At 39.2% G+C, this 27,823-nt stretch overlaps 1 protein-coding gene across 5 annotated transcripts; it reads right to left on the reverse strand.

Annotated features, from left to right (window-relative positions):
* piwil2 (piwi-like RNA-mediated gene silencing 2) lies at nucleotides 1–27,004 on the reverse strand. 5 transcript variants are annotated; one of them, XM_030061094.1, is made up of 24 exons: nucleotides 26,864–27,004; nucleotides 24,491–24,945; nucleotides 24,294–24,399; nucleotides 21,699–21,816; nucleotides 20,948–21,126; nucleotides 20,387–20,477; nucleotides 19,513–19,623; nucleotides 19,141–19,258; nucleotides 18,499–18,623; nucleotides 17,218–17,298; nucleotides 16,996–17,109; nucleotides 15,199–15,387; nucleotides 14,907–14,991; nucleotides 14,493–14,585; nucleotides 11,045–11,185; nucleotides 9,798–9,911; nucleotides 8,118–8,306; nucleotides 7,702–7,803; nucleotides 4,760–4,876; nucleotides 3,812–3,900; nucleotides 3,289–3,394; nucleotides 1,331–1,584; nucleotides 1,097–1,204; nucleotides 1–526 (listed from the first exon to the last, which is right to left on the reverse strand). In XM_030061094.1, the coding sequence occupies exons 2-24, from the start codon at nucleotides 24,902–24,904 to the stop codon at nucleotides 370–372; spliced, it is 3,201 nt and encodes a 1,066-aa protein (XP_029916954.1). In that variant the 5' UTR covers nucleotides 24,905–24,945; nucleotides 26,864–27,004; the 3' UTR covers nucleotides 1–369. The 5 variants fall into 5 exon arrangements, with proteins under 5 accessions (XP_029916954.1, XP_029916957.1, XP_029916956.1 ...); XM_030061097.1 differs by having other exon boundaries at nucleotides 24,491–24,926; nucleotides 26,864–26,977; XM_030061096.1 differs by having other exon boundaries at nucleotides 24,491–24,942; nucleotides 26,864–26,969.
* Nucleotides 27,005–27,823: the final 819 nt, after the last annotated feature.

Consider the following 27,823-nt stretch of genomic DNA (forward strand, 5'->3'; position numbering starts at 1 on the left):
TAACATCAATAACATTTATTTGTAACAACATGAACAATGTGGAACAAATGTATAAACAACTGGAAAATAAAGTTTAAAACTCAAAAGTCAGCATCTATAAAGCATGGACCTTCCACAGTCCTTTAAACTTAACTGTTTCCTTTACTTTCACCAAGATTTGAAATTGTTGCTGCAATGCAGTAATATAATACAATTCAATCAGGCCTTACTGTTGAGCTGTACTTAGAAATCTTCTAAATGCCAATAACTGCTAGTCATTAGTCATCACTAATTTGTTTCCTTGCATGCCTTTGTCATGCCATTGCCAAGCCTGGATTTGCTGTAATCCACGTGTGTGGGCAGTTTGCTTGGGGCTCTTACTGGTGCAGCTCATAGGAAGTAGAGCTTGTCTGAGAGCTGGATAGCTGGTTCTGAGTGCAGGTATTGGCCACACAAGAAGGCCACTTTATGGGCATACTTGCATGGTGCTGGAACACGAATGGTGCCAGGCCAGTTCCAGTACAAATGGCACATTTTGAAGGTCAGCCTGGTGGGAGAATGGGAGGTAACAATGATATGACTTGTGACATTTTACCTTACCTGCAACTATAAACAAATAATTAAGGTTTTCTGCTGGAAAATGAGCACATCTGCCTTTTCTTACTGCTGTAAGAACTGCACATTTCCATTCAGTCTGTATTGTGCTTGCTCAACAGAAGTTACTAGGCAATCAGCACGCTTTCCTGACTGATTTCAATTGTGTACAAACTGTAAATGGGGAGAGACATTGTTCTGTGCAAGGGCAACTTTTGGGCTTAGTTGGGAACAGTGGTACTATATAAATGCATATGTGTCAAGTCTTTTTACAGTCTTGAAGCCTTTAAAAAATCCAGGTGACATCTGTTACATAATGAGCTACAAGAAAAGTGCGCCTCTGTGGATTATCTTCTGTATATCCCACAATCAACTGACAAGACTACTAATTTTTACATGGTCTTAATTCACAGTCCAGTACAATTTGCCAATAAAAAAGGTAACATTAAAATACAGATGCTTACTGGACTTTGTTTAAAAGTCAGATGGGTTAACAGTGGAAATGTTTATTAGTTTGCATTACCTCTGCAAATGGTCTGGTGAGAGGTTTGTGGAATTGTACACCGAGATGTAGTGTGTAGGAAGTCCACAGCCCTGGCGAATGTGATGTGCCATCAGGTAGAAATCCACCCTACATTGAAAAGCAGAGGCTGCATTAAAAACAGTGGGATCTTTACAATACCTACATGCTTACTTTTGATTTGACTAATAAGTGTGGTGCCCTAACATTTTATCAGTGTACTACACTTGGACTGACCAGTCTTTGTGAGTGAGGGTGTGATCCAGGACAGTCCCTGGTGGAGGGGTGCCAAAGCGGTCCGCAGCCCAAGAGTAGAGAGTGGTACTGATGCGCTTCTGCACCACAATGAAGACCAGCTTGGGCTCATAACTGGGGAAGGTCTGAAAGCATTTGAGCAGCTGTGGGATCTCATAGAGCTCTATCATCTTCAGCTGGCCATCAGACACACCATCCCGGTACACCACAATCTTCTCGGGTAAGTTGTGGTTTACCTGTGCACAAACAATTATAAGCTAGACAAGAAAATTTGTGCTAACAGCGTAATCCAAATATATATTTTCTTGATATTACAAAAATAAATGCTACAACAAAGTTAATCAAATCTGACACACTACTGCATTGTTAGACTAGAGCAGAGGTCCCCAACCCAGTCCTAGTGAGTCACCTGTCCTGCAAGTTTCGTAAACCAACTCCCTTCTCTGCCTTTCTGTAGCTAAGGTAAGCAAAGCTTAAGTACCGTAGCTATGGTAAGCTAACAGGAGGGGGAGAGGAAGCCAGCATGCACACTAGTAGTACACGTGTGTACAGAATATGTGATTGGACTGAGGTAGCAATGCTTCCCCCTGAGGTTACTGGTTGTTTAAGTCGCACTTAGATTGATTTTAACAAATGAGATTAAATCCCCTGTGTTGGTGATTTGTCAAAATCATGAAGAATAAAAGTTACCTACACAAACTAATTGTTTCAGGTGTTCAAGAGTAAAGCTGGAAGACTAACAGGAGGCTCTTGACGTTTAGGTTGCAGACCACTGGGTAAGAGCTATCCAGAATTAACAGTGACAGGTACATGCTTGTGACAAAACAATGTTCTATTTTGGTTGATAACATTAAGTAAGATAGCAGGGAAAATGATAAGTGTTCCTCAAAACTAAAGTTCAACCAACAATAATAAAAAAAACATACCTATCACTACAACCCTTTGCTCAGCTGTTATAAGTGCTTAAGTGGCAATCCTTAAGTTTATACAATACTGATATGTGTAAGGAAATTTGTCCTGCATTTGACCCATCCCAGATACTAGAGGCAGTGGCCAGCTAAAGTGCAGCGCTTCATCTGTAGCCCTTGACCAAGACACTGAGCCAACATAAACAAGAGCACCTGGAGGAAACTGAGGCAAAAATAGGAAGAACATGCAAACTCCACACAGAAAGGATCTGGGTCAGTCAGCATTCAAACCTAGGACATTAAAGCGACAGTACTAACCACTGATAGTAATGGTAGTGATATCTCTAATGCCTAGCGGTCATTATTGTGTTTTTGCGTTTCTCAGAGACAATGGGCTTCGTTCACAAACAATGCATACACACAAATCTGTTTGTAAACCTGTAAATCTATTTGTGAAAAATTCTGGGATTCATCAATATATGTAGCCTAAAATGTTTATTTGCCTTGTTTCCTATGGCTTTTGCTTGACATGATACCCTGATACTTCTTGTAGTTTCTTGTGAACCTGCCTTGTTTACCTCCAACTAGGGCATTAACGTAAAGGTCGACCCATTGAAACGTCTCACCAGAGTCTGTCGAAAGTCAAAGAAAAAAAAAAAAGGTGCCGACCCCCCCTCCCCGTCTCGTTAATGCCCTACTGTGTGCACCGTGCTACTAATTTTGTTGAAATAATTTCTGGCGTTAATTGTCAACAGGAAATTAAGTGATTCTGATATTATACACACAAGTATACATCGTATTTTCCTGGCATTATAGAAGTTGTCATCCAAGGCTTTTGAGTTGATATCCTATTATTTGAGTTTTGCATGAATAATCATTATTCTATTTTCCGTTACACTCTGTTATTTTACTGATACAATAAATACACTGGGAGAATCACAGAGTGTGGAAACTGTGGAAACTGGAAGAAAAGGTCTTTGGGCCAAAAGGGTTAGATGTGGTGGATTTGGCCATCTTAGCTAGTCATTTTACCTCATAGTATTTCTGCAGGGCTGCCACCAGGCAGACTTGGAAGCCATTGATGAGCTCCTCAGTAGGTGTCTGGAAAGTGACTCTGGAGTACCACCGGGTCAGCGAGCTGAGGAAGAGAGTACAAACTGAGTTGCAGATGTATTTCTAATCAGATGCTAATTAGCATTTCCTGTAAAATTACTACCATGACTGCTTGAGGAAAAAAGTGAATTTAAAGTATAATTTTACTGAATTTTCTGTAATGACACTTAGTCCTAATGTATATACACTAGTTGTACACTAGTTTTCTGTTCTGGGTGAACTGTATGGAGTCAAATATCTCTGCATCAAGCAAAAGTGTACCATCTGTTGGACAGATGATTAAGTACCTGAAGTTAGTGGTTTAGCTGTTCAGTAACTGAGTTCCTGCATAGCATTCTGAATGGTGGTTCTCCTTAATACTGAGCAAATAAATAAATAAATATAAAATAAAACAGAATAAAAACTAAAATAAAAAATCAAGGAGGAAACCCTGCCAGTTTACCTGTTGACACTTGCAACAAAGCCCATGACTGATCGATACTTCTTGCTGGTGTCATGGTACACATCAACCCCCACCACCATTAGGTGTTTCTGTTGAAGTGAAGCAAAGGCTCATTATTTGCTCAAAGACTGAAGAAATATCTGTATAATGCTGCTCCAAGAACACTATGATTGCACTTGCACATGTTGAATATGAAGTGCTAGCTTTTTTTGATGTTCAAACATGTCCCCAACTTTTTTCTTCACTTTTTTCTTGCATTATTCTATATCAGACTCCATATTTTAACCAATTTATTTCCTAGACACTTGTCTACAACCCTGATTTTTGGGGTTGTAGAAATGCAGGTATCAGCAAACTTGCCCCCCCTACCATTACTTTAATTTGCTCCAGCTTAGATGAGTTGCACACAACCCACAGCAAATCTATCTGTGGCCCTGGCACCCAGTTATTTATCTATTTATTTATTTTTGTCAAGATATGCACAGTATGTCTACAGATTGTCTCTGTGACAAACTGAGCTCAAACTGTTGCCTCCAAGTCCTGTGGTGTGTCATAAGACCCCAATGTAAGCTGCTGACCAGAAAGAACTCAAATTAGACATAAATCATGACAAATCTCATTGTTACAGGCTAACTATAGAACTGTTATGAAATCACAGAACTGTTTTCAGGCACACAACTATTGTCATTTTTTTTAAATTGAAAATCTTTCTGTAATGCCTACATATAAAATACTGTAATAAATATTTATGTTAAAACTTAATTAGACACAGTTGTGATGAAAATATATAAGAGCAGTTAAAGCACTGGCTGTTGGCCATGGGTGCTAAGTTTGTCCATTCAACCAGTCACTGCAACAGTTAGTGAAATACTGAGAGGTGATAATATATTTTGGCATACATCCAGCACTGCAGACTAAAGTCCTGCTCTAGTGATGAATAACACTTACCAGAGGGACACTGACAGTCCACAGCTCTCCCCCTAGTTTACTGTTCATCTGCAAGAGGATTTTTTGGGCAACACTCCTCAATTTCTGTGGCTGGGAAATTGTCCGGACATTGATGGCCTAAAATGATTAAAGTAAAAGCCAGTGTTGATTAACAAAATTAAGGGAGAACAACTGTAAAATACTTTAAAAGTTGGAAATCATGCTGATAACAGACGCTAAATGACGCTAAAAGAGGAATTAAAGGTTAAAGCAACAGATCATAACCCAAAGTGGTGCATACCGTTTCATTCACTGTAAATTTGGTCATATTCATTGAAAATACTGGCTGCTTTTTATTTTTTAGTACCACCCTTCTTTTCGTTTGTTCGCATCACTTTATAAACGGTTAAATTTCCATGGTGCTGCGCTAATTTTGTGCATTTTAAATACTTTTTCACCTTCCCTGGATGTTACAACAACAGATAAATTGTTTTAACATTCGTTGTTGGTGGTTGAAGGGTATACTATTTGTTTGCTATTGGCCCACTTCTACCGGTTCGAGGCAATGTCTACTCCAGTAGGAGCAGCATTGTTTAACCAGCAGACAGCACTACGAGTCGACCATGCTCTGGCAGGAGAGGCTTGAAGTACTGAAAGAGAGCTTCACAAACCAGATGCAGAGCAGGCATAAAACATGAAAAGAGTAAATATAAACCTGCTATCCATTCTAGCATGTGAAATGTGAGAGCACGGCCAACAAGATGGATGAGCTAGCAGTGTTGATGAGGAGTCAAGAGGGAGTTCAGGGAATCCAACATTATGTGCTTCAACAAGATGCAGCTAGATAACCACATCCTAAATTCAAGCATGACTATCGACAGCTTACTTGACTGTGTGGGCAGAGGGAGACCATTAGGAGCGCAGTTAACCTGGGACTGAGGACACTGTCTGGGCTTCTAGCCATTGTTGACAGGCCCTCTCATCAACTGCACGTTATGGAGAGCCACGGGAACATGTTCAGCAGGAGACCGCTGATTGGAGCCATAGGTCCTTCTTACCCACTACTGTTAGACTCCCCCTTTGTTCTTCTATTCATTGTGATAGTGTTTTGTTGATCCCTTTAAGGGAAAATGATGTTCCAGCAGTTACAATTTCACAAAGACTATCTAAAAAAAGATACACTAGTTGAGATATGAGCCACAGTATAGATTTGTCCGGACCATTTTTACCGATGAAGGAAATTTAAATTGTGGCATCACATTAAGTGAGCGCATTGGGGCAAATCAGGGTTGGACTTTGATGTAAGTGTATGCTTCCGAAACACAATTGCACGTTTGATATGCGGGTGAGAAAACAGCAGTACAGCAGAGGCAGAATCAAAGGATGAAGAAACTGTTCAGAAAAAAGTTCATTGATCATTTGGATATAGTTTGTATTTAAAAGGTCAGAAGGAGGATGAGAGGACAGAAGCCATCTTTCCACTGCCGTACCACTGCAAGCTAGGGCTGTGTGAGCCAGACGGTGTTAATGGCCCTCAGCCTCAAGCCATGAGAACAAAAAACATTCGCATTTCCACTGTTGTGCCAACAGCCCTGCAGTCTCGTCCTGTCCACGCACACAAATGGGAAATAGGAAGCGAGTGGTTAAAGTCTTCCTGCCTTGCACTGAGAACTGTTTTTTTCAGTTTTTCGCAGACTACACTGCCGATTTGCAATAGAGGTACTATAGGAATACTACAGAAATGTTACAGGTGGTTGTGTGACTGTGTGTGCCAGTTACTACAGAAATATTACAGATCGATTTATCCAACTAAGCACAGAACCCAACTCTCTTAGACCTGCTGGAACAATTAAATAATCTGAGCCTGAATGTCATCGGGTCAAGCCTGTAACAGATGTTAAACGCCTCTTAAGTAATTGACAGCACATTAATGAGGCTGGAATGAGCAAGAATTTTCCCTCATGTTGAATATCAGCTGTCTGTGAAATGCCTTTTTATTTTTTGCATGGAAGGAAGACTAGCAACGTAAATACTTCCTAGCGGTGTAACTGTCCATTTTACTGTGCATATGACAATAAAACTCTCAATTCCCCCTCCCTCTCTGAAATGATACATGTTTATTTGCATATAGAGCAGGAAAGTGAGATCCAATCACAAGTGGGCAGGCGAGACGCATGTAGAGATGCATTTTAATGCCAGGTGTGGACAGACGGACTGAGAGCAATCCACTTGACTACAGAACATCAAAGACACATTTTAATACCAGTTGGGAACAGGGGCAAAGTGATACTTGTATGGCTCTGCAACTCAGCTCACAGCTGAGCTCTGCCAAAAAAGTGTCTTTCTCACTACAGTGTGGGGGGAAGGGCAGGGACCTGCCACTCTGTGCACATGCTCATTCCAGTAGGGGTGTGGCTTGTCATGGACCCTGTTCAAAGGCAATCCTGTGAGTGATATTTGTGTGCTTCCACCAGTTCTCTCCACACTTTCATGCAGTAATGATGCCTCAACGTGACTGATCCAAGTTTGGGCCCAGCTGTGTTATGGGTGAGCGTCAGAGGTCACAAAAGCTTGTGGTGACACTGACTGTGCTGAACAAAGTTGACTGAAAGAACAGCTGGATACCTGGTATCACTGGTTCCCTGAAGACAAAATGTAGTAAGACAACTCCAAGGGGCGCTTGAAAGCTAGCTCACCTTGAAAAGCTCTACAATTGGGAATGAAAAGGAGGCCAGCAAAGGCTACTAACAGCTTCAGGAGGGGAGGGAATCCCCAGGTTCTGACCAGTCCTTTTTGCATAACAGGCGTGTTTAAGGACTTCAAGCCAATATCATGGGACTTTCTATCCCACAGAGTGGTACTCTTTTTCTACCTACCTTTCTCTGTCTCTTTCATTTTAATGCCTACTTGACAAAAATAAATTCAAATGGACGTAAACAAGCACTTGGACCAATACAACAAACCTGGGATGGTATGGGGCTTTTAATACAGCATTCCTTCTTGATGGCAATGTAGAGGTCATCTCTGTTGCCAACCATGATGCACACTACCAGCTGTATGTTGGCCTGAAATCAGATGTGAAAGAGAAACAATTAAGCAAAAGTGCATAACGACTAAATGTAAAACACTTCATGTACGTATTCAGTGTTCACTAAGGCTGAACACTTGTAACCTTTTAGTTTACTTACTGAAACATTTTCACCACAGGCATTCCTACTTTTTATTCTTACTTTTATTCTATTCTATATCCATTATATTCTTCATGTTCTTGCATCTTATTGTTCCTAAACTCATTCCTTTTTTAATTACATTTATACAATTTTACATGCTAACTGAAAGTGTTGCACCGTATTTTGTCACTTATATAGTTATCTCATACATCGCTGTTCAGCTGAGAGTGGATACTCTTGACATAGGTCTCAGTGCGATCATCCCTAAGCTCCACACGAATGGGCCGCTCTAGTCGCTGCCCAATAGGCCCAGCGACCTTCTGAAAAATGGAAACTAGCTCATCAGCCTGCTCTGCACAGCGGCGTGGGAAGAAGATGGCCCAGACATTCAAGGGAATCTGAAAGAAAGACAGGGCAGTTAGTAAAGAAACAAAACCTTAACTCGTAGAGTGCATAGGTAGCATACAGGCCTCCGCCAAGTGTATTTCTCCTTTTCCAGACTATAGGATACCCTATACAGTTGGGAGAGAACCAGCAGCCGATTGTATTTTTAAAGGCTTTCAAACTGCAAATTAAATTGCTGTATGATTAAGATGCAATATAGTATAGATACAGTATAATCAGTATAGTCTAAAAACAGCACAAATTTACAACAGCAAAATTCAAAATGACTAGTAAAGGTTTCTCTCTTTCTCTCTCACACACACTAAGGACCCACAAAGATTAGGCAAACAGTCCACTGACATGAAACATCGACAGCTGTTTAACATTATTTCGCAGACCAGTTCCTACATCAGACTCCAACACAACAAACCACCTCTACCACTTACAGCTCATTGAGAGGCAGGATAGGGAGAGCTGAGAGATGCGAGCTACATGGAAGGAAGGTGTTGACAGCAAAAGCAAACTTCAGATATGCTCAATGCCATTACTAAATAAAAAGGAGAAAAGTAAATGGAAGACAAAACATTATAGGAAGTTTTGTTCCTGCTGCCATCATAGAGCTGAACAAGCTGTAACTAGATACCATCTAGATACTAGATGCCTTATTTATTTACTATTTATTTATTTATGTATTTTTATTTTTATTATTTTATTGTATCTAAGTATCCGTTTTATTAAACTCTCTGTATCCTTGTTTTAAACCCATTTTATCCTCGTCATTTTGTGTTTTAGGTGGAGCCTTGAGCTATGGAGCACTTTTATCATGGTTTCTGGTTATTATGTTTGTATGATGCAATGTTGTATGTGTGTATGGACAACTCACTGCAGGACAAATCTACCAATGGGTACAAATAAAGTGACCTGAATCTGAACCTGGATGCCTTTCATTTGTATTTAGTTTGCAAATTTATCAAAAGGTAGTTGTGGTTATTCCGTATGGACTATTTTTGCATCAAATTTACAGAAAACATGTTATATTGTGATATATAATGTTATCAAGATATAAAATGATCCATATCATAATAAGAGTCATTATTACACAGCCCTAGATCATGCTACTGACAGCAGGTTGGTGTGTCAGGAGCTTTATCTGTTAGCCTAGCTGAAACAGGATAAAAATAGAAATGGATAAAGTAAACCAGAATATAGTGGTTGGCTATACAAAACACACTAAGTGAACTGTACAAGACACTGATTACAAAAAGATTTGGCTGTATCATTTTGATAATAATAGTTAACTGGGATGTTCAGTACATTGCTTTAGGTGCACTAACAGAGCGAAAATGGAGAGCGTATGAAATATCAATGATTATAGGTAGGATTGTAATCCTACCACTGGGGGAAACTCTGCTTTCCATTTAAAAAATTTAAGAGATTTTTGCCTCAAGTTGAATCAGAATGCAGAGCTGTATTGCAAGTTTCTACCAATGCACTCCCAAACTTACACAACTGATTGAAGCATCTCTGACGACCTCCTTGGACCAGGACACATCACTACCGGTGACAAAGGATGAGGTCTGGAGACAGATTGTCTCCAGGGGCAGAGTTCTGCCTTTAATCTGAAACAGAGGAAACCAACACATTTCAATGGCCTGTCTTGCACACCTGATATTAGGGCTGTCACAGTGAAGGAATTTCCCCTGTGCTGATCTAGAGATTTAACAGTGCGAAATGCAGTATTAGCACCTTTTTTCCCCAAATTGCTCAATTTATTGTGATTTTAATGCTGTGTAAATAAGCTTTATCGTTAGGTTATTTCTAGGTTAGCTATGCAAGAGAGTTATTTAAGAGAGGGACTGGTGGTATTGAAAACAAAGTAGTGAAAGGGAGTTCCATTATTGTTTTCCCTTATGGTGGTAATGCACAAGAACACTTGAGTTGAGGTCTGGGCTTGGCTGGGCCATTCTAAGACATTAACAGTCTTTGCCTTAAACTATTACAGTCCTGACTGAAACATCTTGCTGTCCATCTTGCCCTCAGTCCTGGCCCTATTTGACCCTTCCTGATCCTTTCCCTGTACCTACTAATGAAAAGCATCCTCACAGCATGATGCTACCATCACTGTGTTTCACTGTGAATATATATTCAGATTTGGGATTTTATTTAACTTTCAGATACATCTTCAACACATCCATGAATATAAACATAATTATAACTACAGAGCATAAAACATGAGTTTAACATTTGTCAAAAAAACACATTTTATTGGGGACCCATTCAAATGACCACCTTTGGGTCCCAACATGACTGTAAGAGAGTGAAGATTTTGTCATCACATTCACTATTAGCGAATTAGCTTAACTTACATAGCTATAGATGTTAACTGGGTTGATTTGGCTGGGTAAGATTAGTTGTCATGTTCCTAATATGGGCTCACAATGTAAACCAATGGTTCACAGCAGTTGAGTTTTATGTCCCCAAGTATCATATCACAGCTGCATAAGACAAGGTGAGGCAGGTCTGTAGGTTTTCATTTCAAATGATGACTACAGCAGCCTAGTTTTAATAATTAGCACACCTTGAACCATAAATAAAGAACTATCTGTGAAATCACCTGATGTAGCAGGTTGACAAAAAGAGAGCATTTCAATAGGCTAGATCATTTATAGTTTAAAGATAGTGGATTAAATTCAGGTAGTGCCATGAAGACATGGCATTTTAGAAAAATGTTTATGTAAATATAAGGCCTCACCGTAAGGATGTCAGTGCTGATTTCTAGTCCCCATCCACTGAGTTCCTGCAGGGTCTTGGGGTTGGTGTTGATATTCTTCACAAGCTGCATTATGGAGTGGGTGTGCTGCTCACTGCCTACGTTGATGTGCATGGTCAGATCCTACAATGAGCAGTAAAGCCATTCTCATTTGTTAGTAAGTTCCCACACACTCTTCCTTTTAAACTTCTGTTTTCAGATTTCAGATTCCTAACATTATGATTATACTGACCAACAGAACTTGAACTGGAGCAGAACAGACTTTCCCATTCAAATCAACATAGCAGGGTAGTCCAAGCAGCGGCTTTTATGTGAATTGTTGCTGTTACAAAGAATTATTGTCATTTTACTAGGCTAACTTCCATATTCCAGTTGGTGGAAACTATTAACCTTTATTCAGTATTTTCAGCAAGTACAAAGCACCACATTATCTTCTCAACTAAGTGTGGCACACTTTACTGCCCTGTATCAGCACTGTTACTATAGCATCCAACCACAAACACCATTTTATTCTGAACTAGCCAACTGGCCACAACAGTTATATGACCATGACAATTCTGTGTAATGATCTTTGTTCTAAACCTCTAAAAGGTCAATGATTTTGGTAGCACTGAGATCTCACTCTTGCACCGTTTCATTTTCCAAAAATGAAAATGTTAACTCTTTCAGGATATAGCAATTCAAATTGTAGTGGTAAAAACGCAGACTAGCGTTAGATTAAACATGGAGACAATACTGGCTTTTATGAAAAATCAAATACTGCATAGTGTTCAGTGTGACCCATGCCCAATATGATGCACATCATCTAGGTGACTGCATCCATACTTGTATAATTAATCGACACTACACTGGTTTTATAAGGCCCTTAACCTGAGGAAGACTGTACCTCAACATTTTAATTATACTGAACAAAAACATAAATACAACATAAGTTATGGTTCAATGTTTCGAGCTAAAATGACATCCATCATTACTTTTCCACAGAAGTATTTATTTCAAGTCATTTTCGTTTACATGGCTGTTCATTTTTTTCCCCATTACAAACTGCGTTTAACCAATGATTTTCTTAAATGAACAGTAACAAGATAAACCACTGAAATAGTTTCAAGTTGCATTTATATTAAGTATAGATTCCTACCAAATTCGCAGGGTAATTTTATATATTTTTTGCAGCATAAAATCTCTGTGCAATGTGGGTCAACATTGTAGGTTTTCTTTTCATCATACAATTTATAGCCAGCATGTTGTTACTGCCTGGTTTGAGCTTTCACACCCTCTGCCCTGTCTCACCCCACCTACACTTTACTTTTCTTTTTTCCAATGACCAATTTTGATAGTGATAATCCAGAATTACGATCAGCAAGAGAACTGTCAGACATATAACTTTATTTGTTGTTTTTTTAGGTGGTAGGTTGTTTGCTATTGAAATATTTATTCCTTAGTTGTAGTAACTTATGTGTGATTGTGCAAAGGATGGATGAAACCTGACAAAACCCAAATATCGACCAGGGCTTACAGATGTCATCAGATTGCAGGTATCAGCTTCATTGAAAGCTTCTCTGAAACAGCACACTCTGCAGACAAACATCTGAATTTCACTTCAATCTCGCAAGTGCAACTTACAAAAGCTTTGAGTTTAAAAATCACTGAAATCACTCACTCCAATCCCCAAATAGACAAGCAAACAAAAAGTCAGCAATGCAGTGACAGAAACTGACACTCAAAAACAAATAATCCAAGAAATCCAATGAGCATTGAGGGAGAGTATTATGTGTCTCATTTCAATTTATTTATTTATTTTTTTAAACTTTCAGTCTACAATCTGCCAGTGTAACAACTGACACTGGCTTAGTGCATAGCATACACTGGACTGAATGGCTGACACTTTGAGCGCACACTTTCTGGAAGCAAACTGTCCTACACAGGGTCCCAAACTATTACAGGGAGAAAGGGAGAGAGTGGCTTTGTCTTTAAAATAGCATTTGTGCTCTGTGTACCCTCAAGTGGTCAGAAAACCTCTTATTGCAGCTGAAAATATTTTTTTAACCTCTTCTTAATATCGCCACCTTCATCATCATCATCATCATCATCTTCCAGGTTTTCCTCCAGTGTATCTGTCCCTCTGAATCTATCAGCTGCCAAACAAGGTGATGTACACTATAGCTCCAAGAGAATGAAGCTCACTATTTCCATAAAAGGTGAAAATCACTTTAACTTCATTTTTAAGATACATTTGTATGACTGGCGTAGTACTTGGGTAATATATTAAGCAAATTCAATTCTGAGTTGGTCAGATGGTTGTACTTCTGTGATCTCAACTCTGGCATATTTGTGGCCTGGAGAAGTAAGGCATTCTGGATTGATCAGATCAGAGCAAGCCTTTTAAAATGTGCTCCTCACTCAGATGAAATTATGTCTGTTCCACTCCACTAGACAGAAATGGTTTTGTAACATTATGAATAATATATATATCATATCAGACTGACTCCTGACTCCAAGAAGACACTGTCAAATAGACAATTACAATGCCAAGAATGATACAGATAATGCTGGCTGCAGTCGAAATGATGGGGAACATACCACAACATTAACCTGCTGTCTAGCAGGACAAAATGTCATTATCCAAAAATGTAAAGAAGAAAAACTGACAGTTAAAACAGAACTTTAAGAAAGAATGGACTAACAAATATGCTTTCATCCTGCAAAACCACTATGTCTCTGCAACAAGGTCACTGTTGCGTTTAATGATGTAAATCACTGGCGCATTCAACTATTTTCATGATGAAAAAATTCTCAGTGGCATGATGCATAGCAGATGTGAAGAAAAAATCCTCTGGCCTATTTTTAAATCATTTTGTGATGCGTTTGGTTGATATAAATAATTGCATTGCACAGTTAACCTGGCCAAGTTAATTGATTTGTCACTTGACGATTTATGTTTGGCACTCTGGGCCCACAACTATAGAGAAATTTAAATTATGTCAGAATAATTTTTGAACCATTTTGTTTTTTTCCCTAATACCAGAGAGCTTTTTCAACACCAGCCACTGCATACTATTCATTTCACTTTAAGCACCAGAGTGGTCCCAAAAAATAATTTTTTAAAATTTATATTGTGATCATGAAGATTTTCCGACTTGCTGATGTAATGATGTCATATTGTTATACACAACAAGAGCAAGCGTGGCTGAAAGTTTGTGTAACATTAGTTCCAAAAATGGTGATATGGAAGTGGTTTGGTTACAAAAGATCAGATGTACAATTAAGCACGGCAATCTGTACATGTAAAAAGACTATAACGACAAAAGGGGACAATAAAACATTTTTTTTGTCATATTCTCACAAATATTGTTATCACAGAAATAACTTATAAAATAGTGATATTATTTTAGGGCCAAATTACCCACCACTACTGACACATCAGCTTTACCTTCATTGCTTTGAAGTCCTTCCTCATTTTCTCAGGGATGCCTGTCATGAAGGAGAGCTCTGGCACAAGGAGAATCTCTCCTGTAATGATTTGCTGTAACACATCAATATGTGGATTAGTTATTTTTATAGTTACAGACTGGTAGAACCTCCCACCCCAACCATAAGTAATCTGTCAACCTGTGGGAAACACATATTATAAAATGTGTAAAAACATGTTAGAAAAAAAGTCAGTGATATGTTGTTAACCACTCTCACCACAAGGGGGCATTCTGCTGCAAGAATTCATGGTTAAGGCTGCAGATATGCCAATCTGAGGGGGCTTTATTTTGCCAATACAGAAATCATGACTGACCTGTGAGCTTTAACAGAATGGGGAAATGTTGAATTAATTAGTACAGAGGAGAAGCTTTACCTTTCCTCCAGGTTTGGATCTCTCCTTCGGCCGATGGATGAGCAGAGGCTGGTCCATTTCATGGATTGTAATCCCGTAATTTTTGCTGTTTGGCCAATGCAGTAACATAATCATTAATATTTACAAAAATAACAATACATAAGTTTAACTGAACAATTACAAAAACAAATTTGTACAGGAGGCTTCAAAACAGTCCATTCAGCAAATAAATGACTGCACTGTGAAAAAACAGAGTTTTAAAAGTACACTTCCCACTTCATTGGGACCGAGTCAGTGAACACAGCAGTCTTACCTGTAGTAGTCCAAAAAAGTGGTCTGTGAACCATCATGTAAAGTGAAGGTGTCTTTGGGCGACTTATTCCACTCAATGTCATCGATGCGGTAGGTGCGGTTATTGTAGCGCGTGATGATGATGCTGCCAATCAGCTCTTTGGTGCATGCGTCTTGGAAGTTCTCACTGCTCTGCTGGTACATCACTTTCCTGGAGGACAGTCAGAGTCAAAGGTCACAATTTTGCTCTTGCCTCTTGAAAGGGTTTTATAAATAAATTTGATAGCTAGACGCTTTCAGCCTCTAGCATTTCCCAAGTTGCTTCCCACTGCCCTCCAACTCACCTCTTACTCTAACCACATGTCCCAAAGGCAGGGTTGCAGTGGTTGTGGGTTGTATTTACAAATCTATCTGACAAGACAGATGCACTCAGACTGAGTATCTTGCAACCATACATTTAAATATGCATAAATATTTCAAAGAATATGTAATCTGTAAAACTCTGTGTGGCTTATACGTGACATACTGTAATGTTTAAAGTTTTATTAACATGTCACAGTACCCATAGATGCAAGGTAGAGAGACATGTGCATAAAAATACATTACCTGAGATAAAAAATATAATAAGAAAAAGACAAAAAGGGACAACTATGACTGCTAAACTATATCATAGACAACTCGGAATACTGTATGAAATGCTATATCAAAAACACAAGTGTGAACATATGAGCTTTGATTTCACACTTTCCTTGTATATGTTTATGTGTGTTAATGAGTTTGTAACAAAACCAAAAACAGATCCTGCTTTCCTCAGATCAACAAACCATATGTGTGGCGATTATTTTTTCACCACAGTTCTTGCTTATTAGGTTCATTTTTTAGCATGATGTGAAATTACCATGAGCACACTGATGGTGTAAGACATTCAACACTGCTTTTGGTTCATAATAACATTATGTCTAACGATTGACTTTTCCATAAGCAGTGCACATTCTGCTGCTACACTGGCCTGACCTTTACAAGAAAACTGGCAAAAGCCCACTACAGCTATTGATGATGAATTGTTGGTTTGTTTAAAATAAAAACAAAGAACATCATCAAATCTCAGTTAAATTTTTAGTTCAATGATTTCAAGCCAAACCTTGGCCTAAAAAACAAGGTACAAACCAAACCACAGCTTCATCTTAATTTTCAAATGCTCCAAAAATATTAATTTTCATGTAGTTTTCTGCCATGAAGAGGTCATTGTTGGATTCTGTATTCACTTGACACCCCACATGACAAAAAAAAAGCAACTGCACAGGTCTGTTTGTACAAATTCAACATTACAGTGAGAACCCTACATTAAGATTTAAGGCTATTGCATAAAGCAATCTCACTTGAATAGTACTTTCTTCATACCTTTTTGATTACCTGTAAATTCCACATGAGGTGGCGCTGATTTTCTATCAGAGGATGTTTATTACTGTGTAGTATACCTACAGTCACAGTGACCCCAGTAATTTTTCTGTTCCAAAGTAAAGTTTAAAGGCACAGGCAACCAAGTTGCAGCCTAGTTACCAGACTTTTAAACAACCTGCCTTAAGATATAATTTGAAGCCATCGTCTATAACAAACCTGAAAATGTTTACCAGCGTATACGTAAACTGCTGACTTACCATACTAAACTTGTGTTATTGCTAATTTGTGTTTTTACAAGAACAATATAATTTTGAAATTCTGTCTACAGATGTTAATGGACTATTAAGTTCCATTTAATTATGCATGTTTTTGTGACGGCTGTGGCTCCTGAAGCAAGTGAGCTGCTGAGTGGACTAACATGACATCCAGCACCGAGTCATTCCGCAGAACTTTGTGGGACACATCAACATTTAAGTACAACCCTCCATCTGTGTGCTTGATACAGGTTGAATAGCCTGGCCACACCTGCAGCCTGCAAAAATACAGAAGGAAGGAATGTTTGGAAGGAAATATAGTTGTCAAATCTTCAAGATATAAGCTGCAGTCTAACTATAGTGATGAAAATGTAATCTATACTCACCGGTGTTTCCCAAGAATGACTGCGCTTTCTGGATCGTAATGATTACGTCCCACAAGCTTCAGTCCCAAAATCTTCATTACCCTTGACAGAATAAGTAGAGATACTGAATCGCATGTCCTTTCACTTGAACATCCTGAGCTGACTCTAGTTTTCCTCTGAAAGGGGATGGTGTTGGTAGCAGCATATTTGCTTACAATAATTAGCTGCTTAGTTTACTTCAGTGAAGGGCTTTTAGGATTAAGAGTGAAAATGGACCATTTTATTAAAAAGACTGGCTTTGTGTGAAACAGCTGAGGCCTCTCTAGGGAGCACATTTTAGCTTGAAGCTACTGAGTGAGCACAATGCAAGAGACATTTTCTAGAGAACAAAGAGGGGATTTATTTATTAGCTATGACAAGACTGCACTTAGACCCCCTTCTCATACAGATGGCGCTGAACTGGCCATGCTGTTTTCCTCATCCCAGTCTTGGGCAAGTCCAAAACTGACCTGAATCCAAAACTGACCTGACCTGACTCATTGTGGACAGTAGATCGAGAGACAAGGTTCCTACATATTTCCCATGTTGAAGGACCATACAAGTAAGTCTGCATGTTTGATGTAATATTAAAATGTATATATGTCACATTTCTGCTTATCTTCCCAAATCAAGCAAGTATTTTCTCTATCTTTCATCCAGGCATTGGTTTCCATTCATTTTACACTGATATGAAAATGAACTTTCAGAAACTTTCTTCATACCAGTATTCCATCACTGTAATTAAGTCGTCCACATTAGTTTTCCTAAGAGCAGCAGCACTGTTGTGTTTTGAGGACTTGTAACTGGGTGGCGTAAAACAGTCTCTCTGCCGTAAAACAGTCCCCAGGGAAATGTTTGCTATACACAGGGAGTTATCAGTTCCATGGTTTGAATGGTGACCACTTTGTTAGCCCCAGAAGCAGAACATTATAGGCTGGGTGGTTCAACCAAATATTCATATTTGAAAATCAGGAGATTTTGGCTGTATTGTAAAATTTTTGTATCCTTGCATGATTTGCAAAATTGCAGGGCAATGAATATTCCTCACTATATATATTTGGAAGTTGATTTACAACAAATACTGCAATATGTGAAATGAGTGTGCCTATAATGGTATAATTCACAGGTATAGTGAATTTTAACTAGGTTTTGTTTCTCCATACTCACATAAAATTACTGTGCAATTCCCAACTTTTAGATGATCAAACTCACTTTATTCCGATTTTCCAGATGTGTGCAGGTACCCTGTTACTAGAAGCCTACCTCCTAAGCACCACATTGTAGAAGGGGATGCAAAGATCTGAGCTAGGTGGCAGAATCTTTGTCATTTGGATTTTGATTTCTATTTCCTCACTGTCAGTCCGTCTGACACTCTTGAGAACCACCACCTGCAAAGATCAAATTCCACATAAAAGCCAAAACCAAATAAGTGATGGTCAAGGGAGCTTATAATTATGTCTTCATTATAAATATTGGGCTATGGTAACAAAGACAGTTTCCCACAAATATTTAGAATCAAATGTAATGATTATTTTATAGCATTTAGCCCCAGCACTGCCCCATGCCCAAAACACTGGAGTGCACTCTTTTTTTCTGTCCCAGCAGCCAATGGCTGTGGTTCGGGTCTCTCTCTCAATGGGCTTTGGTTAACCCCTGTGTTCTGAAGCATTTCCTAGTGTAAAATGGTACAAAATGAATATTTAATACCATAATGATGTCATTTTCCATAATTTCCAGATGTAGGAACACCTTGAGTCTCGACTCTTACATTTGAATCTACTCAAAATATGACCCTTTAATTTGACTCAAATACATGCTGTGGTGCTTGCTAATTTCAGCTGATACCCAAACCTGTGTTACACTACTCACTACACCTAGACAAATAACCAGATAGGAGATACTTACATTGTCCAGCTTGACAGGCAGGTAAAGTATTGATCCGTCAAAAGCCACTACTTCCCCTGTGGTTGAACGGTGATCTTTCATCATTCCAAAACGCATTGCGGATGACTCAACATTTGGGCTGAAAGATATCATTGGAAAACAAGTTACTTCAGACAAATCTGATTTACCAAATGGTTGCTTTAGAACGTCCATTTTAATGCATGATATGGTTCTAGCACAGGCTGCACTGAGCTGTGACAGTAAAAACTAATTATAAACACCAGGCGGAAATTTGGCCACATCGTACTGATTTTTTTTTTCTTTTGCTAAATGACTACTGGATGACCACAGAGGGAACACTGAGTAATCAATGAAACATGATATCATACTTACGAGAATGTAACATGGTACTGATAAACAGCTTCATTCTTGCAGTGAATGGTAACTGAGTTTGAGCCAATAGTTACAGGAGTTCCTTTTGTACCAGCCTTGTTAAGTGGTTCACTGAACAGGAAAGAGCATACATAGTAACAAATGGATACTTTCACAACAATGTAAGACACTCTACACCAGCAAAGCAAATTTATCATGTGGCGAAGACATTCATTGTTCAATTCTGATATCTTAGCTACTCAATAGCTAACATATCAGTGTGTTTTTCATTAACATGTGTATGACCATGAAGTACTCCTGAAGTAATCACCTATTTGACTAGTGCACTGAGTCCAAGTTGGTTGATGTGCAGATATTTTTTTCCCCAACGATCAATTGATTGGTCTAAGAGCAGGTCAAATTTCAGTAAACAAAGATTTTCTTTGGTTGAATACAGCCCTACCTGTCTACAATGGAATCGAAACGATTTCCCCACGTTCCACTGATTCTCTCATTTGAACCTCACAGTTCCAGCTGAATCTAAAGGATGGCGCTGTAGCCTTACTGAGGTAAGGTGAGCTGAACAGACACCTGCTACTTCTTTGCTGGCAGGGCGTGATCATTTCTTTAGTTTGTTCATGTAGGTTATTAGCTAATTGTTTAACAGCCAAATATTACTTTCACTCACCAAAAAGAACGAACAATGAATAAGAGAAACTATGAATAAAAGAAACTCCGTAATTTCACAAATGTTAATTACTCGAAATTGCTATCCCTCCCATGTAGTCACCTATTTCAAGGCATACCTGGCTGGTGTCATGATGTATGAACATACAATATACTAGGGAAAAAAAGTATCAGGCATAAGTAAAGTTTAAGCAAAGTTTGTACTCACGGGGCTGCCTCCATTTTCAACTCTGCCATCGACGGTGCACCATGCGAAACCTCAGCGACCTCTTTAGTCAAGGGTGACGGGGACATGGGTCCTATGATTTTTTGCATTTTAAATTATTGTTCTCTTCCACACCTCATTACTTTTTATTCCCAGACATGCCATATTGTTGCAGCTCCCATGTATAAGTCAACCATCATGGCTATCTAACCATGAGTTGTCAAATTACAATACTTACTTACTTTCGGGCTTGAAAAATATACAACTGTGCTGCCATTGCCTGGCACAAAATAAAGATAAAAATTTACCTGACACTAATCAATTTCATAAGTCCCCCTCCACTTCAGCAGTGGGTGTGATTTGTTCCTGGCATTCAGAAAGACTATTTATCCACTTCAACTCAAATAACGGAAATGAACACTACTGTGCATTTTATCCTTACAATATTTGACCAGACGTTGTTTAAAATTCACTTGAGGTGGACTACGGTTTGTTATGTACAATGATTTTTAAATACTTTAAGGCCACAAAAACAGTCAGCGTCACTGATTATATTAGCCATACCTATGCAGGAGCTCTGAGGCTGGAGAGGTGCTGGTGGGTCGGAGGCTGGAGTCAAAGACTGAAGCGGACCTGGAGGTAAAGCGGGAGATAAAGGCGGGCCTCTTCCAGCTCTCAGCAGAGGCATCACTGCTCTTCCAATCCCCACCATCGTATGAGGAGTCAAGCCACGACCAGGGAAGCTGCAACAAATTCAATTCAGTGACAGCCAGCTGCATATCATCTGAGAACATGCTGATAAGGGGTTCAGTACTTTTATATCAACACCATTTTAAAACCATTTCTGATACCATTCTTTGCTGAATGTGTTTCATTATTCAAAACAGGAAGTAACTTTTTCAAAATTTGATTATGCTATTTGCCCTTCTGCAGTCAGGCTAAGGGGGATACAGGTGCCACAAGTTTTTCTGCATTTTAAATTTTCATACTTTTCCAAAGGCTCAATAAATATAGAAACAGCACATTTTGATCAAAATTTGTCAGTCATTTCCATTGATACTCAATGCATAATTGAGTATCAATGGAAATGCACCATCAAAATGATTATGTAAACAGTTCAATCTCAGTACTCAACAATTGTCTTCACTAAATTGATTCAAACCTTGGTCAACTAACTTCTTCAGAAAATGCATGGCATATAAAAGGGGGAAAAAAAATCTAAATTTAACAATAGTTGCAGTTTGACTGTAACTATATGGCAACTGAGAAGCTCTGCTGCAGTAATGAATGGAGTCTGATCGCTCCTGTGTGTTACCTGCTGCCTCTGCCCATCACCTCCTCAGGCTGGCTCACACCCCCTGGGCCACTGACAATACCGACTGGGGCAAACTGCTGCTTCAACTCTCCTCCAAAGTCTCCAGCAGCTCCCCTGCCTGCAACAAAATGCAACATCTGATTTCTCATTTGTGGCACTTTTGAGTGACTTTTTTCTTGGGCTCCAGTTTTGCAGTGTGTTTGGTAGGCATCCCTGGGCACCCCACCTGTTGACTTTCTACACATTTTCTTAAGTTTCCATATTGATGCTATATTAATTTATTTTCTTTCAGTCTTGCAACAGATAGTTAAGAAAATCATGTTAAAAGTATAAAATTCCAATAATTAAAAAGACTTATTTACCAAGGTATTCATTGCTTCTGCTTACTTGGCTTGAATTACCTTAATTACATTTACTGCTCATACATAATAAACCGCACCGTAAATGCACAATAAAAAAAATATGGTATGTCTTATGAGGATTTCAAGTAATATTTAGCCAGTATTTTGTGACTCCGAGATTTCAACAGTCACATATCTGCCTGGCCTTTAGCTCAGACTTCATTTAAGCTATAATGGGTTAGAGCAAGAGTTAGAGCAAGAATTAATTGTTGAAACATTGTGGATGAGTAGCACAAACATTGTAAGGTTTTTGACGGTCATCATAAAGTCATACACCTTTGTTTACTTATTTTACTTTGAAATTATCAGTGTTTTCGAATTCTTTGTAGTAGTAGTGTTGAGGGCTTTTAGGTCCTTGTCCCAGTTAAATAATTAATGTAGGCTGCAGTGGTAATGTTAATATTTAGGGCCCGAGCACTGGAACAGTGCGAAGCCCTATTGTTTTTGCTTCGTTTCTTTTTTCTTTTTCTTCGTTTTTATTATTATTACGTCTAAATAACCCTTAATTTGACCCCCTAAACATGCTCCAAAACTCACCAAATTCGGCACGCAGGCCAGGTCTGGCGAAAAATTTGATAAAATGGACAAACGGACCCCCTAAGTTCAAAAATGGGCTCGGTAGCGCCACCTAGGCACACAAAGGCAGCCGCTGCGGCCCACAGGAATGTGATAGAAACACCAAACCAATGCCGAAATGTAGGTCTCATCAAGCCCTACAAATCACGCACTGACACACCCCCTCTAAAACCAACAGGAAGTCCGCAATTTGCGTTGGAATGTTCACGTTCTCGCCCAAAATTCCACTTTGAACAAAATCTCTCTCCTCCCAGGCTGTAAATGTCAGCGGCTTGAAAATTTAACAGATGACAGAGGACACAGTGCTGAACAAAAGTTGCTAAAGACTCCGTCATTACTCGATTCGTTTGGATTTTATAAGCCCTCAAAGTCGGAGTGGCCAAAACCAAAACCTCATTTTTTCCCATGGACTCTGGTGTGACGAGGCTGCCACTTGGCACTAATTAGGCCTCTGGAGTCTAAAGTAAAAGTCTGACAGCTTTGAAAACTATGCAGATGGAAAGAGGACAAAAATTCCTACAAAAATATGTAGTTTTGATGTGGATTGGACCAAGTTTGTGGGAGCTGTGAAGAGTTTTCAAACATTTTTGACTCTGGTGTGCTCTGCTCTGCACTCTGCCTGGACATGTGACTCACTCTAGCTGCCTCAGGAATGCGCAATACACACCCATTGTAAGAGCTCAGAGGGAGCAGAAAACACTCTCAAACTAAAACTGCCATAATTCAAAAACGGTAAAAGATAGCAAAATCATGTAAATGGGAGATTTATAGATCCAAGTCTCGTGACTCGTTTAAACTTTGAATCAAGTCTGCAACTCAAACGGTGACCAAGCTGTGACCCCTCAAACAGGGGTGGGTTTTATGGATTTCTCCACTGGATTGAATGAGGATTTCTCTGTCTGCCTGCATTTTGGTGTGATCATGCCACAGCTGCCACTACTCAAGTCAGTCACACACTAGGACATGCTAAAGGCGCCATCTGCTGGAGGGGCGCTGCTAGTGGCCAGAGGGGCACCAGCAGCGAATGTACTACCGGTGGGTTTTTGTTGGCGTCGTGTGTGTGTGTGTGTGTGTGTGTGTGTGTGTGTGTGTGTGTGTGTGCGCGTGTGTGCACGTGCGTTTGTGTGTGTGTGTGTTGGTGTGAGTGAGTGAGTGAGTGTGTGTGCCTGCATTTTGGTGTGATCATGCAGCAGCTGCCAGTAGTCCTGTCAGTCACACACTAGGACTTCCGCGGCCTTTCAAAATAAAAGGCCAAAACTCTTTCACAATAAAAGCACTGAAAAATACCCTTAAAACTGGCACAAACTGACGAATTGTCTACGCTTCGACACGCGCGCCGTCCCTGACGTGCGCAGGGGGGCGAGGGCCCGTCCAACGCTGCTTGCAGCTTTAATTTGGCTTTGATATTTTCATTGTAAACACAGCAAATTACAACTGTCAGGATTGTCCTTATTTTTGTTGTAAACAGAATTTAGGCTTAATTTGACGCAGGCTAATATTTCGTATTTTCTATATTCTCTGTAAGTGGTGGGATTTGCGTTTCTTTGGTGGGACACAATTGTTTGATGCTTTTCATCCCAACACATCTAACTTAATTCTATGTTTTTCAAATACAGACCCACTGGTGGTGCTCCTTGTCCCCCTGAGGTTTTGAAGGGCTCGATGCCCATACCTCTAAACATTGACACCAGAGTTGAGCCTTGACCATGGGTAGGCATGCCAACCTGTGAACACAACAAAAACCTTAACAGACCTTAATATAGAGGAAACCAGGTTAATCTTGATAAAATAAAACTTGTAAATCAATATACTAACATGTTCAGTTGCAACTTCCTTTTTTGACTTCAATGGCGGCGTCTCTTCAGTCGGGACTTGTGTCACAGTTTCGCACGGTTGTGCACGTCCATGCTGCAGTTCCAAACGAGGCAGAACTCCTCTGGCTCGGCCCAGTCCTCCATCATCAAGTGGCAAAGGTAGCCCTCTGGCAAATCCAGTCGTGGGTCCACTCGTGGGGAGAGCTGTTCCTCGCCCAATTTGCGCTACTGCTGTATCACCAGGGACAGTGAAACCTCTGGCTCGTCCAACACCAGGCCCTTCTGTGGGGAGCTGCAGCCCTCTGCTACGTCCTCTAGCCAGCTCTGGAGCCTGGAGTCCTCTCCCCCGTCCCAGCTGCTGCAGCCAAGCCATGCCCGTTGGACCAGAGAGTCCCGAAGGCTTGTTTGGATCCATCCCAGCAGCCTCTTTAGTATGTCTGAGTTAAAATAAACCTACTGTTGAGAAATATATACAAGTTACACATTTGCATTGTTCAGCATTCAGAGTTTTAAAAACGGAATACTACAATAGTTTTAGTTTTTGCCATGACTATCAACACCATTATGCTATAATAATTATCATTATGGACATACTGTTATGGCTATCCACTGAACAGTATTCAATACAAAAGATGCGGCATGGAAAGAGCATCACACCAAACAGTAAGCTATTCAAAATGCCATAATTTAACGGCAATCCTTATCAGCATAAATACATAACGTTTACTAACTAAGTTTCTTCATAAAATAAGAGGTCTGGACATTTTGGACTGACTCTTCAGACCAGCTCGGCTAAAACACAGTGCACCTGCCATTCCCATTTTTGTGAAGCTTTTCTAAAAGTTTAGCAAACGGGTCATTCCATGTCAGATCATCAGAATTTTCATACATTTGTCACCATGACCTCAGGAATTTCTAAGAAAAGGGTTAGGGTCTCACATCTGATAAAGCTATATCTGAAACGAACAAATTCCTAATTTCAGCTATTTTTGACCAAAATTGAATTTTTGATGAATTTTTAAAGTGATGTACTGTCATATGAGTATGGCCAGTTTTCTGCGAACTTCAGTTGACGACTTGCATTTTGGTATACCTTCACCATGCTGTAACTTTATTAATTTTTAACTAAATTTAGTGCTAATCTCTCACTGTTGTCTAAGTCATGGTTGACTGGCCAGGGATAGTGATTCACTCTATTGATCAGCAGGTATCACTGTCAGTGTAAGGGTGAAATTTGTCAAGAACTTCAGTTTGCCAATTACCACTCAGTGCCTTAGTGCACCCTATTGTACTGATCAATTGCTTAACATGGTCAAACATGCTATAATATTGAAGTCAGTTCACTTAACCATCTAAATTAATTAATCTTCATTTTTCAATGTCATGAAACTTAATTATTGTGTTGCACACTAAACTTGAAAGCTTGTAAATTACATGGATTTTCGATGTATTCAAAGTGCTGTAAAATTTATAATTTTCATAACACATTCACAATATTTGGTTGTTTACTGCACATACAACAATAGAATATCCACTGAAAAGTTGAAATAAATCCAAGGTGTGCCTCTGTAGATATGGGGTCAGATACCTAGACCTGCTGTTTACCACGTTATGGCATTATTTTCAACTTTAGCAGGGCAGGAACTGGAATGGGTTCTTAATACAGATCTTCTTTCTTATAATTTTAGTTTTAGGGGTGGAAATAAATAATTTAAACATGCTAGATCTAACCTTGTGACAAATCTTGGTTCTGAGAGAGTGGTCCCAATAAGGCACAGCCTGAAAAAAGTCCAAAGTTTGGTCCTCAGTAGTTCCAAAATCTTATATTTTAGACAGAAAGCAACAACAAAATCTGATTTAGCACCTTTCATTTAGAAAATATACGAAGTTTCATGCTTCAGTTTCAAGTACATTACCACATAATGTTAACCAATGAGACTTTGCTGACGAACAAGGGGACATGAACAAAAAAATGCAATGAATTTCGCCGTGACGTCTTTTTTTTCAGCGGGATAAAGTAACGTCTTAAGAAAAAAACAGAAGAAAATTAACAGTTGGCTAAATTGGCGGCAACTGGAACTTCTTTTCAGATAGGTTCGCTAAACTTGGATAGTTATTTCACCGACTTGCTTTAGGTTCAGTTTAAATTATTGAACAATTTTTATTCACAAGGAAACTGACTATTTGCTTGACGTCAAAGTAAAATTTCCTTGCTAACGTGTGCACAGAAAGCTAACTATTTTAGCACTGCCTCTGATTTAGCGCAACAGCCACAGTGACACGTGCGCAAGGTATAACATGACAAAAGGCAAACGACATTATTCAATTTTTTTATGGCTAATAATGTTAACGTTACTTATATAAAACCACAAACCTCGGCAACTGTGTTTTACAGTTTCTGTCAAATGGGAAAATGATATTAGTTGTCCAGTAGCGAAGCCGCTGTCCTCTCCGCAGTGAGTCCTCCGTGTCAAATCCACATCTAATCAGTACAGCTGACCACGAGCCTACCACGCTGAGGTGGCCTCTGATCTAATCCTATTGGTTATTGAACAGATTCTGCAGACATGCATTGGTTTATTACACCTGTCAATCATTTACTGTTAAATTATACGATATGGGTGAAATCTGTTATGTCGCCCTCTGGTGGTTAATCGAATATGCATGTAGCACAATATGCACATACTGTTGTATGTCCCTCCACCTTTTTTCTCCGTTTTATCTATTATTTACATTTCATTATAAATAGACGTATGCCTTCGAATTTTGTTCTCTGGTTTTAGAGAACCACTTAATGTGATACTACTACTACTAGTAGTACTACCACTAGTACTACTACTACTACCAAAAATGAATAAATAAATAAATAAATAAATAAATAATATAGATTAAAAGCTTTATTATATAGAATAGATTATATCAGTCACATTAGATAATGACATGGGCATATCAGACACATTGCCATCTCTGTGAAAGTGTTCTTTAGTAAATTTATTCATTTCAACTACAAAGAGCAGACCAAAATGTGAGGGGAAAAAAACAAAACGTAGCCACAAAAGGCCTAAGAGTCATGAAACCACACTCTACACATAATTTCAATTTCCATTTAAGTGAGAAACCTTGGATTTAGAGCCATGCTTGCAGCTGCATAGCTTTTTAATGACAGTAGTAGAGTATTTTGGTTAGTGACCTGCATGCCCTGTACTCCATGTTCATGCAGACTCATTGAGTAGGGTCCAGGTCTTATCCATGTGTCTCCCTCACTTGGAATTAAACAGTCTCATAAATAGTTTGTCATTGCGCTACTAGTGCAATCAAACTGACCTAATGAACT

The sequence above is a fragment of the Myripristis murdjan genome, chromosome 9 (assembly GCF_902150065.1).
Source record: "Myripristis murdjan chromosome 9, fMyrMur1.1, whole genome shotgun sequence".
NCBI classification, from domain to species: Eukaryota; Metazoa; Chordata; class Actinopteri; order Holocentriformes; family Holocentridae; genus Myripristis; species Myripristis murdjan.